The 13,471-nt window shown below is 39.2% G+C and overlaps 1 protein-coding gene across 3 annotated transcripts in view; it reads right to left on the bottom strand.

Moving 5' to 3' along the window:
• swt1 (SWT1 RNA endoribonuclease homolog) overlaps positions 1–12,683 on the bottom strand; it is a 28,796-nt gene extending 16,113 nt beyond the window's left edge. Inside the window, exons 1-12 of one of the 3 annotated variants that reach the window (XM_077534936.1) lie at positions 12,611–12,683; positions 12,388–12,516; positions 10,459–10,525; positions 9,985–10,049; positions 9,001–9,853; positions 8,792–8,921; positions 5,276–5,377; positions 4,901–5,092; positions 3,833–3,926; positions 3,440–3,675; positions 1,389–1,522; positions 1,074–1,212 (exon numbers count right to left, since the gene is read on the bottom strand). In XM_077534936.1, coding sequence (XP_077391062.1) covers positions 1,074–1,212; positions 1,389–1,522; positions 3,440–3,675; positions 3,833–3,926; positions 4,901–5,092; positions 5,276–5,377; positions 8,792–8,921; positions 9,001–9,853; positions 9,985–10,049; positions 10,459–10,521 — 2,008 coding nt within the window. In that variant the 5' untranslated portion in view covers positions 10,522–10,525; positions 12,388–12,516; positions 12,611–12,683. The other 2 variants (XM_077534937.1, XM_077534935.1) reach the window with 2 other exon arrangements.
• Positions 12,684–13,471: the final 788 nt, after the last annotated feature.

Here is a 13,471-nt window from a genome sequence, read left to right as displayed (position 1 = left end):
GCTGTTTTATGAGATTTTGACTGATTTTGCAAGGCCCACAAAATATTGTGTTCTATTGCTATAAAACATGGATTAGAATTACATTAGTCTCTTCTTTTATCAGGAAAAAAAAGTGTATTTCTATCGGTTTCCGTCTTGCAGCAATTAGCATTAGTATATAGCTAAGTTTCATTATTATTTACAAATCTGTGTAGAATTGTGGGGAAACAGCTTGTTTTCAACATGACTGGTTGATCTCTTATACTCTGCTGCCACCTGCTGGCCGTTTTTGTAATTACTACCATTTTTTTCCACCCGTTCACTGCAGTTAAGAGGCTGCATCAAAACTATGTAGCTAAAGCTAAGCTAAGTATGCTCTAGCATAAAAAAACAAAAAAAATGTATAAATACGTCTTTGGGACATTTAAAACATTTCAAATATAACATTTATTTGTTTCTGGGAGGAAATGAGTTAATGATCCACTCTTTCTCGGATTATTGTTTTTCCTGACTTGCTCGTTTAGATGCATATTTCATACATCCATTTTCTATTCAGCTTGTCCTCATTCGGGCTCTGGTTGAGCTGCATCCTATCAGAACTTACTTTGGGTGAGAGGTGGGCTACCATTGGACTCATAGCCAGCCAATCGCACATATAGACAAACAACAATCCACATTGACATTCACATCTAGGAGAATCTTCAACGAACCTAGATTCATGTGTGTTTTTGGAATATGTGAGGGAGCCAGAGTATCATGGAGAAAACCCAAATCACAAAGAGAACATCAGAAAAGTCAGAATTGAGATTCAAAGACAAAACCTCTCCACTCTGAGGCAGATATGACACTTTGCATTGTTGACCCTTGATAGAAAGATATGCACAGTAATTTCCTTTTGAAAAATACAGGAGAAAAAATATTTAACCTTCATTATAAAAATTCATTTCTACAAATAAGACGCCTTACTTCTAATATCTCTAGAAGACTACAATATGAAAAAGAACCATCTGAAGATATTTAGTGTCTAATTTCAACCAAATACAATTCGGATGCTGAACAAAATAGTTCTTCGACCTACTGCACAGACTTCTTACCTCGTTTAAAGAAGCCAATGAGATGTAGAACTGTATGCAGCAAATGTCTTGGGACAATGAAACCAAATACTGCTATCCAGTGCTTTTGCATACATTGCAAAATCTCAAGAAGATTCCAGGGTGGCTTTATGTGGATGATCTATAGAAAAGGGAAAAGTCCACAAAATCCCATGTTTGGGTGCATTTTGAGTGACACATTTGTGTCTTACCTAACAACCAGATGTGATTACTGTCATTTAGATTTGATTAGACACTAAATCACTCATATTACGTAACATGTTCCAAATGAAAATACGTCATAAATGACAATCATACCTCTTTCCACATCTCATTATAAACAGCTTTCATCTCCATCTCAAGCACATTTGACAGCACCTCCTTCAGGCAGTCTTCAAGCTCAGAGATGCATTTCTTTTTCTTCTCCTCTTCCACTCTGGGATTTTTGCGATCTGGAATTGGATGCATGTGTCTACATGAGTGGAGGCACAAGACTTGCAAATGCAAAGAGTCATGGGGACAAGTAGCTAATCTTCACATGCATGTACTTACACGTTAACATGAAATTACTGAACATACACTGTATTGGAATATCTGTCTAACAGAAAAAGGGCCTTCCTGAAACTGTTCCCAAGTTGAAAAATAACATTTGATTAATTGTTAATTAATTGTAAAAACTGTGTTTTTCTTTTCTTTTTTTTTTTTAATTAATTAATTGTAAAAACCTAATACATGGAGTTAGGGCTGTACTAGAAAATGCCAGGATTTGTGTTATGTTTTTATTTCTTGGATAGTGATAGTAGGACATGGAGGGCCCTATTTTCATGCCCACTGCAAGTCTGGCGCAAAGTGCAATCTAACTGTGCGCATGTGTGGGGTTTTCTTTCCTCTGGTATTTTGCTAGAGTAGCGCAGGTAGAAGTGGGCGTTTGCATCAGCCAACTTCCGGCAAATCAAAGCGGCACCCCTCAGGTTCTTTAAATTCAGAGCAAACAGATCTCCACGATCTACATGGCATGTAGATGCAAGAGATCGGTGCATGCAAAGTGCATTTAAAACGAATTGCAAGAAGATATACAATTGCGGATGATGTAAACAGGCATGAAAACGGTTCAGGGGTGAAAAACGTGAGACGCACTTGGACCAAAATTTTGTCCATGTGCCTGTTGCACATAGCGTAATGAATTCGAACCCAACTTGGAGAAAAATCCCACAAAAAAATGAGGTTGAAGAGGACGTGAACAACAATCCGACGAGGTATGTAATGCTTGCGAGTAGGGCTGTTCGATAAATCGATTTTGGAACCATAACCGTCTTTTCTGGTTAAAACGGTTTTCAAAATGTTCACATCGGCACATCCGATTTTCAACCCCGCACTATTTTTGGTTAATCTAAGCCGCCGTAGTTTCCGTGTCATTTTCACTTCCTCCCAAGAGCGCGCAGTCTAAACAACAACAATCTTGGCCACCGGCGATTCTGCGAAGTTTGCCCGAGCAAGTGAACGTAATTATCCCTCATACTTAACTGACTGGAAAGTTTTTTTGTTTTTTTTCCCCAAATCACCGTTTCTTCTGAACTGTTTGCACTAGCAACGTAATTCCAACGGCTTCTAAAAGCAGAGAAGCAGAGCTTTACGTCGATACCAAATATATGACGGCAGTTGGCGGATTGCCATCGTATGGAGGAGGGGGAATCGGTGTGTCAGAGGAGATTGATAAAGAAGACAGTTATTGATGCATGTTTTTCAAATCACAGAACTCCTGAACCATTTCGGATTCTAAGAGCGGAGGAACGGAGCTTTACTTCGAGAGAAAACGACAAAAAAACAGGAAGACTGTTATCATCGTAGTATCTAAAGGGTTTTAATAATAATAATAATAATAATCAGGCAAAAGTAGTGTAGTATGGAAATGGTATGGTTTCAACAAGACAGACTTGTGTTCCTTTCAGGAAACTGGAAGCCTGCCTACCTGAACTTGCCTAAATGCTAGCTTGCTGACCGGGCGCCTGATTGGACAGGTTACAGACTGACTTGACTAACTCTAGGTTATTTATTTACAAAAGTTAACGGTTTGCATCTTTGTTTTTTTTTGTTGTTTTTTTGTTTTTTTAAAAAGATGAGATGCTCATCATGCCAGAGGATCATTCTGTTTGTTACTTTCACTGGTATTAGGGATGCATATTTGTGTTTGTTTAGATAATGTGATTGTCATCGTGCATATTATTATTTTTATTATTATTATTATTATTGCCAGTTTTGCACTAATCGTGGATTTATATTTAAGTAAGACCAGGCTGAGACAAATGTGACTGTAGCACATCACCCTGAGCCTGGAAAAACATTGTTTTTCAAGAGGGATACCGTCTTACCTTCCTCTGAGGGACATAAAGACGGTAGTCTTTGAGTATGAGATGGCACTATTGTAAAACTGCCTCCGGGCATTGGTGAGGGCATAGGCGCAGTGATTTGGGGAAGATTCTTGACGACAGTGCTTTGTTGGTGGCCAAGGTTGTGTGTTGATCTCTCAACCTCTGCCTCCAAGTCTTTCTTGCTCAAGGCCTTAACTCCACTAAGGACAGCCTTACAGCATAGATTCTTATCATTTCTACAGTGGAAAAATAAAACAGTTAGAAAATATCACAAGATAAAAGTGCTGGGTACTATTATCGGCCTGAAGCTACTCCTCGTCACATGCATGTGTATTATTTGCAGTGGACACAGGCTACTGCAGAAGCGGTGTAGCTGGGGGAGCGGGAACTCACGTGCACAGGATGAGAGCACAGTCTGGGTACAAACTCTGATACTGTAGGCAGCACTGCAGCACTTTGTCATCATTATTCTGAGCCATCAGACTACCTGTGGTTAATCACAAAGAGACGGACGGAATGACGATTCAGGCGGGGTTGGCATAGGACAACATGATGGTTTTAATTTTTAGTCATTATTATTGTTGTCAAGCACTATGATAATGAATTACTAAAAATGAGCAGAGTACTGTTACCACCTAGTGGACATTAGGGGTAGTACAGTTGTACAGTCCTTATTTGCTACTTTGCTGTTAAGTGTCTAACTCTTGTTTGTAGATTCAAAACCTAAACATCAAAACTGTGAAGCAGATATGCTAACCATTCATGCACCATGCTGCCCTTCAGCATTCTTATGTGAGACAATACGTACTATTATTATACACTATAAAAACAGTTGGGTCAAAAATAACCCAATATGGGTCTGACCCAACTCTTTTGAGTTAATCATTTAACTCTGTTTGAGTTAACTCAAAAAGCTGGGTCAAAATGAATAACCCACAAATGAAATTTTTATTTATTTATTTATTATTTATTTTATTTTTTTTATACAAAACCAACAAAATTGGATTGGTTAGTACAAACCAAAAACTTTTTTTTTTTTTTTCTAATGGACAAACCCCAAAAAAGCTGGGCTGGTCTCTTTTTGAACCATATTGGGTTTTTTTTACTCAACTCATTCTAAAAACAGTTGGGCCAAAAGTAATAGAAATTGGATCAAAAAGGGAATGACCATTTTTTTGGGTTATTTATTTACTGTAACCCAAAAATTTTGGTCAAATGAATAAACCATAAAACAACAAAAGTTTTTGGGTCGCTTTGTGATTTGTTAATTTGACCCAGCTTTTTGGGTAATTTGTTTAACCCAAAAAGTTGTTGGTCCCTTATTCACCCAATTTGGGTTATTTTTTACCCAACTATTTTTAGAGTGTAAAACATGTAGGCCTGCAGTACAGTATTTAAGACATCAAAGTACAATTGATTATGAAATAAGAAAATGCAAGGATTTAATAATTACACACTTACTATTACTTTGAGCAGCCTGCTGCATCGACTGCCCCCAAATGTGTCTTACTTGCTTTCTCAGAGAGTTATAAATGTAGGAAATGGCGGGACAGGCCAGATCAGCCACAGAATTATTGACTCCTTTCCGGTTTTTGAGAGAATCCAGCTCTTGAAGCACCACCCAGGGGATTAGGACAATTGGTAAACCCAATGCTACAAACACATAAAACATGTATGTGAGTTGACAACATATGCCATTTAAGTCAACGTGGTCAATATAGTTTTGTTTACATTTCCAGCATCAATTACAAAGCCATTTTTACAATGTGGCATAATTTCAAATGTGACATAAGGAGACATATTTAGGAGGAAAACTGCACTAGATATGAAAATCACCTCCAAGGCCACTATGTTCCATCGTTTTCACATAACACAAATGACTGAGGAGAATATTGGTGTCCAGAACAAGAATTATGTCTTGATGTGCAGGTTGCTTGCCTGAAAAAAAAGATATGTGAAAAGTTAGTGAGGTGGAATGACATAACCTGGCAATAGCCAGCTTGATATTGCGCTTCACTCAAGGGAGTTCTCCACAACATCAATTTGATACAGCTCCATGTTAATTTGCTCAGGAAAGGTGGGACATTCTGTACAATACTTCGAGCTGATTGGATGACACAGCATTGTGCACATTTGTTTTGACCAATCACAGCCACAGATAAAAATGTAATCTTCGTTCTGGTCGAAAGGGGGGAAAGCACGAACATTTTACCAGCTAGAAATGCATGAACGCCTCTCGCTGTTTAACACAAACAAGGAAACGGTGAGTGATTCTGCAAGACTAGACATTTTACACAGCCCCTTTTTGCTCGGCGGAGAGGTCGGCGCTGCTGGACAGTCCACGCTGGTGAGCTAAGATGGATGGCGGTGGAGCTGAGGACACGAACGTCACAGCTAAGCGCGTTGGTAAGCTGCTGAAAGGAGACTGATTCTGCCCTGTATGTAGGAATGGAAGAATGTTGGTTTGTTGTGGTTGTATTGTATCGTATTGCTGTTAATGTTTGATTAGGGCCCGAGCAGCGACCGCTGCGAGGTCCCTATTGTTCCTGAAGGAATTCTTATTATTCTTTTTCGTTGTTATTCTTCTTCGCCGCAAACAATTGCATTTTTGAGACACTAAACGTGAACGAAAACTCAAACTTTCCACACAGGTCGGGCCTGGAGAAAAATTTGATATTTTAAAGTTGCCATACATGATCAGAGAAAAATGGGTCTTTAGATCTAGATGAACAAAAAACTCTTTGATAGGTGTACCCTAAAATATACAGGAAGTAAGGTATTTTGGCCCATTTTTGCACATTTACAGTGGTCATACTTTTGCCCGCTTCTCCTACACGGTTAACCCCACTGACTTCAAATTTGCGCTGTACTATCTCAACACCTGGGACAACATCAGGGTAAAAAATCTAAAGTTTTTGACATACTATATGACGGGGGCGGGGCATAAAATGTAGCGTTTCAAAACTCTTACTAAACGCAGCATTGCCGGTTGTGCGTTTAACCTAGAGCTATGATTGGTACATATATGTAACAGCCTACAACCTACAAAAAAAGTCTGTTGGTGCCATATGCTAAACCTAACAGAAAATACCACAGAGGCGGGACATCAAATTTTGCATTTCAAAATTCGCACTTAATGAAGGATTCCTGGTTGTATGTTTCACCGAGAGTTACCAAAATTTGAAGACATATGTAACAGCCCTCAAGGTACAAAAAAATATTTTTGATCCATATGCTAAACCTAACAGGAAGTCTGCCATTTTTGATTTACTTTGGAATGGGTTGCCATTTTTTGGCCGTTTCCTAGGGGTCTTATTTTAACGAACTCCTCCTACAGGATTCATCCGATCATCTTCAAACTTGGTGTGATTCATCTTAAGATGTTGAAGATGAAAAGTTATTGAAAGCTTTTTATTTCGCTGCATGCTGTTGTCGTGGCATGCACTGTTTGCAAGGGAAAAAATTCCTTCTTAATGAAGCATTCCCAGTTATACAAAGCATCTAGAGCTACAAAAATTTGGAGGCATATGTAACAGCCCACGATGTACAAAAAAAGTCTTTGGGTGCCATGTGCTAAACCCAATAGGAAGTCCCCCAGGGGCGGGGCATCACATGTTCAGTTAAAAAAATTCCTCGTTAACGAAGTATTCCCGGTTGTACGTTTCACCTCGCGCTATGATAATTTGGAGGCTTACATAACAGCCCACAATGAACATAAAAAAAATCATAAAATAAAAAGTCTCTTGGAGCCCTGTGCTAAACCAAACAGGAAGTCCACCATTTTGATTTACGTTGGGATTTGTAGCTCTTTTATAGGGGTCATATTTTAACAAACTCCGACATAATTTATCCAACCGTCTTCAAACTTGGGGTTTCATCTAAAAGATGTTTAAGATGCAAAGTTATCAAGTTTTTTATTTTGTCGCATGCCGTTGCCATAGCGATGCATTGTTTGCCAAGATAAATGCTGCTTTTTTGAGTCTCAACATCTGTGAACACTCCTGAAACTTTGCAAACGCATCAGACCTGTCATGAACATGAATATTTTAGAGATTTCTTTTACAATTTTCAATAAATGGCACGAAAGCGCCCTCTAGACATTTTTTATGATGCATTTCCGATTGTATGATTAAGATAGATTTGTGAAAATTAGGACAGATACCTATCAGCCTAAGACCTACAAAAAAGTATTATACTGTATAGCCATTTGCTAAACCTAAGAGGAAGTCCACCATTTTAATTTTATTTTGGGAATTATGCATCATTTTTGGCCTTTTTCATGAAACTTTGCACACACAAGGCATGAGGGAAAAAAAACACTTACATTTTAGACGGTCCTTGTTCTATATAACAGTACCCCAAACGTGCCAGCACCCCGTCGTGCAAGTACACCAACGTGGTGTTTAATAGCGACCTTTATACATTTTTATGGAGCATTTCCGACTGTATGATTCACCTAGATTTTTGAAAATGTGGAGGCATACCTATCAGCCTTAGACCTACAAAAAGTATTCTGTAGATGTATGCTAAACTGAACAGGAAGTCCGCCATTTTGATTTTATTTTGGGAATTGCACACCATCTGTTTGCCTTTTGATGAAACTTTGCACACACAAAGCTTGGCAAAAACATTTTAGAAGGTCCTTGTCCTGTTTGACAGCACCCCAAAGTGCAAGTACATGGCCCGGTTTGCGAGGGCCCTTTATAGCTGCTCGCAGCTCTAGTGTTATATTTTTGTTTTGTTTTTCTTTCTGTAAAGCACTTTGTGACAGCTAAGGCTGTTTAAAAGCACTATATAAATAAAGATGACTTGACTTGACAAGACAAGAATTAATTGCAGCGTCCATTCATCCATGTTAGGTTTGTTTGTTTGCCCCGGCGCTGGCTTCCTGGTTTCGTCACAGCTGCATGTCCAGCCCCAAACACAATGTCGATCACAATGGCCTCGGTACAAGATGTATTCTCGGGAGTTTGTGAACTCATAAATACCGCGAGAATTCATCTTGCGAGAGCAAAGTTACGAATGACAAGCATTTAGCGCAGAATTAAAAGGTTTCCCATCCCTTTGTAATTTCATTATAACTTATATTTATAACACACTTTACAGTCTGAGTTAGTCAGTGCTAAACTACTGCAAAGTGCAAGCATAGTAACAAAATATTGTTAAAATGCAACTTGTGTCATGTAAATCAATGTGGTGTTTTTTTCCCCCCAAATGTCCCCTTTATAACTCAAAGATTGGTTATGGGTACCATGAAAATATCTGTTTTTGTCAATCTCACATGTCATTCGACAACGCCTAGGCATGACTTTTAATGCGTGTTGGCATTCTGCACCAAATGACAGAACTTACAGAGAGTAGATGCAGTTCTCTCTTCTGGGGGGTCTATGTCCATACACGTGAGCTCTCCATAGCTCTGCATGACATCCACATCTAATCTCCTCTCAAACCGGGCAAGGTGAAGCTCTTGTGCCACTCGCATCTAGAGTCAAGCATATTTTGACAGCAAAATCAATCACCTCTCATAATTGTTTTCAAACAATTAATATGTTCTATCTCACCTGCTCACGCATCTCCTCTGCGTAGGCATCACTTGCAGCGAGAGGGGCATTTGAGAAAGATGGACTCTCATCTTTTCTTTCACAGCTCTGATGCTGCTTACAACTGTTTGTGGCTGTCGTACGAACAGTTTGCGCAGTCGTACATGTGGCGGTCCTGCTTGTAGAGGTAACATCACTCTTCTCAATACTGTTTGCCGCTACAAGATCTATTTTCAATATCTTTGGAAACTTGGAATTGGAGTGTATCGCTGTCGGTATTTTGGGCTGAGCCACTGATGAGTTTGCAGAAAACTGTTGCTTGGTGAAGTCTGGAGATGTTTTTGCACCTGAGCTTATTTTTCTTTTCACCTGACTTTCCTGACATGTTTGTCTAATTATCCCTGTTTGCTTTCTGCTTATAGAGTCCTTGCGGTGAGGAGCGGTCTGGCTTTGTTCTTGAGTCACAAAAGTTTTGCTCTCATTTTGAATCAATTTTTTAGCTTTGCTTTTCCGCTTCTTTTTTGATCTAGGTGGGATCATGTAGTGAGACTTTTCATCTGATTTTGAGTCTTTTTCTTCTTTCCGATAACCTGTGTTTGAATTCCTGAGGTTCTGAGATCTGATTGGACTCCTTTTCTTTATTTCACTACCACTGGTAACCTTATCTTTCCCTGCAATATTAAGCCCCACATTGTGGGGGCAATCATTCCGGGTTGTAAGAGATGTACTTTTTCTCTTTAAATTGGCTACATCTGCATGAGACACCAGTCTCTTGTCTGTTTCTTCTCTAGTACGGAGTTTGTACACAGCCTTTTTGATTTGGCGGGTTTCCTCTTGAACATGAGAAGCATGTGCTCCACCTTGTGTAGAATAGCTTTCAGTAGAAGAAGAAATGCAATGGCATGGGAAGAAATTCAAAAATGTAAATGAAATCACCCTGTTCATATCAATATTGCCATTCATTTATCATTTAAAGAAGCAAACACTACAAGAATTACATCTTACCGTGAGTGTTGGTTTTCATTGTGCCTCTTTTCAGATCCGTCACCCTTTTGTTTATCTTTGGATGCCTGAAATAAGAACGAATAAGTAGAAAATAACATGTCAGCAACAATCTTCTGTACTTGAAGACAAGTCTATATCTAGTGCAGGAGTGTCCAAGTTCGGTCCTCGAGAGCCCTTATCCAACCTGTTTTCTATGTTTCTCTGCACCAACAAACCTGATTCATGATCAGGATCTAATCATTAGATTCAGCTGTGCTGAAGGAGGGAGACATGGAAAACAGGCTGGATAGGGGCACTCGAGGACCGGACTTGGGCACCACTGATCTATTGTTTGTTTGTGTAGGTCGTCGTTAATTAATCCATCCACACTGTTGATCACTTTACAGTACGGTAATTATTTACGTATCTAATACTGTGAGCTGGTATATACTAGCCTAAATTCGTACATCAGTTACATTACAAGACACGTCTTACCTCCTCTTCTACCTCTCCTTTGTAAAGCCTCTTGCGCTTCCTTTTTTTTGAACTTTGAGACATATTTCTGCAGATAAAATTTCAAGATCAGACACTATATAGTCAGACAAACGACAGTACCAAACAATTAAGTCATACTGTACTAGAAGTGTACCCAGATAGTAAGACGACAGACATTGAATAAATGTTGATTTTCCATTTAAATCATCAGTATGGTTGACATTGAAATTCCGACAATAAACAACGTTGAATCAATGTTGCCACAGTCGAGTCGAAATGGATTTATTTTGAACGACATCAAGAAAGATCTGCTTGAATTGCATAGTGTGAATTAACTGTGAATGTCGTTTTGTTTATAGATTCACTGAAGAGGCAGATGGGACAGAGGCATAAGAGACAAGTACACCTGCATGCTATTATACCGAAGTAGCTCCGTTAGGTCTATGCCTTTGGTGGCAAAGGTCGCACTGCATAAGTTCGTCAGACAGAGGAGGAGGCTTCAATAAATTTGCTGAAACGTAATGGTTTCCATTGTCAGTATTCATTTAAAAAGATAATTTGAAATATAGCCATGTTTTTATTAGTTAGCCTAGCTGTTTCTCCTGTCTGTAAATAAACAGGACCTCTGAATATAGGCATATTTGAAGCATTAATAGTAGTGATGGGTCCGGCAACACAGATGCGTGTCAAGTTTATAGAGGAACCCACATGTCGGTGCGTGTCGCGCTTTGTGAAAACCACGTGAGCGACACAGCCACTGTGTCACTAATCGTTACCTGTTACTAGGTGTCGAGCGTAGTAAGGAGGTGCCGAAGCGCGACTGTCAGCGGGTTGCATCTTTAATGGTACACGTTACATCTTTTTTGAGGATCAAGTGAGTGTGATAGGGATTCCGAATGGAGAAGCGATTGTCCTACACGGAAGAATCAAATCACGGCAGAATCTTTTGATTGGCCATTTTTAATCACATAACTGCATTTGCTTGTAATGTGTATTTAGGGGGTTGGGTTAGATCCCCGACAGCAACATTTTAAACACTATGTAGTTAGGCCCAAAAGTATTTGTACAGTGACACAAGTTTTGTTATTTTAGCTGTTGACAAAAACATATTTAGGATACAATCATATAATCAATATAGAATTAAAGTGCAGAGACTCTACTTTAATTTGAGAGTTATGACATCCAAATTGGAGCAGGGGTTTAGGAATTACAGCTCTTTAAAATGTAGCTTGTCTCTTTTTCAGGGAACCAAAAGTAATTGGACAGTTGACTCAGAAGGCTGCAAAAAAATAAAAAATAAAATCATGGGCCCTCCCTCATTAACCTGTCACCGTTTAAAGGTCTGGAGTTGATTCTAGGTGTGACGTTTGCATTTGGAAGCTGTTCCTGTGACCACACAACATGCTGTCAAAGGAGCTCTCAATCGGGGTTAAACAGAGGCTGACAAAAAAAAAAAAAAAAAAACATTCAAAGACAGAGCAGAAATGTTAAGAGTGGCCAAATCGAACAGTTTGGTACATTGTGAGAAAAACAAAATACACTGATGATCTTGTGCACTCAAAAAGACCTGGACATCCATGGAAGACAACAGTGGTGGATAATCACAGAATCGTTTCCATGGTGAAGAAAAGCCCCTTCACAACATCCAAATAATAGATTTTGTATGGATTTCAACGTTGGAACATTATCGAGAGTGCAAGAGTGATGACAAATCAACGTCAAATTTCAACGTTGATTCAACGAGATATGATTGACAGCGTTTCAACATAGGTCTACTATCTGGGTATGGCAACAGTAAATTATATTAAAGCGACAGGGTTGACTGAAACATTTTGGCTGATATTGCTTTCGACAGTGATTTGAAGTATCAATAAATGTATTCGCTAGTTTTCGTCCAACACGTTTTGGCATTAGATTATAAAACAGTACCTTTAACAGTTTTGTTTGAAGTAGCCTCGCCAGTTAGCGTTCAAAAGCTATGTTCGCTTTGGTTATGCTCGCCATTGCAGTTGAGACGTCGCAGCTCGTTGAGCCTAGTGCCTTCTTTATTGATGTACACTGTTGGTGTATATAAAACAATAAGGATAAAATTCGTTTTACTTGATTAAAATATAATTTCGTCTTCAAAAGCTTGAGCACTGCACTGACATACCAAATCAGCTGCCTCGTCTTCTTCTCCTGCGGCCTAAGTTCCTGCAGACCAACACACTACAGCCACCACTGCCTCTATCGGGTGTAGTGGAGAAGTACATGTAATCGACCAAATTGCTTCAATGAGTTACAGACTAGTATTGATGATTAACAGTTTGAAATTTAAACATGTAATTCGAAACGCTTTAGGTCAGTCAGTGGGTTAAGAGCCAGCTTGAGGTCATGTTGACTTTTTTTTTTTTTTCGTTTCTCCCTCCCACAAATGTGCAAAGCATAACACCCTGCAACTACACTTGCTGATTTTACTTGGCCGCACAGGAACAGGCCACAGCTACTATATTATTTGTCATGTAATGTACATGGTCCAATATCCATCCATCCATCTTCTTAACTGCGTACTCCTCACAAGGGTCGCGGGAGTGCTGGAGCCTATCCCAGCTGTCTTCGGGCAGTAGGTGGGGTAACCCCAACTGGTTGCCAGCCAATCGCAGCTGTCCAATATCAATAACAAAATGTTTTAAATCAAGCTTGGGCTTATATTTATTCTTTGTCATTTGACTGCAATTGTTGAAAGAAAGATGAGGGGAAAACAAAACAAAAACAAGAGCTCCCTTGCAATGACGTTTACATGCCACATAGTGACACTGTAACTCCACTGAGATAAATTGCTACCAACTTGCGCTGCATTATAATAACCTCAGACCACATTCACTGCTGAAAGAAAACCTGAAAAGCGGATTCATTGACGACTTTGAAAGTGACATAAACTTAAGTTTGATAGTTAGCGTATGGGCGGTCTTGTTCCAGCTGTGTGTGGATAAACTAATAGCCTTGGGCTGCAATGCTGTACTTGAAAGTGTTT

The sequence above is a fragment of the Festucalex cinctus genome, chromosome 10 (assembly GCF_051991245.1).
Source record: "Festucalex cinctus isolate MCC-2025b chromosome 10, RoL_Fcin_1.0, whole genome shotgun sequence".
Taxonomy (NCBI): domain Eukaryota; kingdom Metazoa; phylum Chordata; class Actinopteri; order Syngnathiformes; family Syngnathidae; genus Festucalex; species Festucalex cinctus.
Note: the sequence above shows the minus strand (reverse complement) of the source record. Positions and strands in the feature narration are given on the sequence as shown.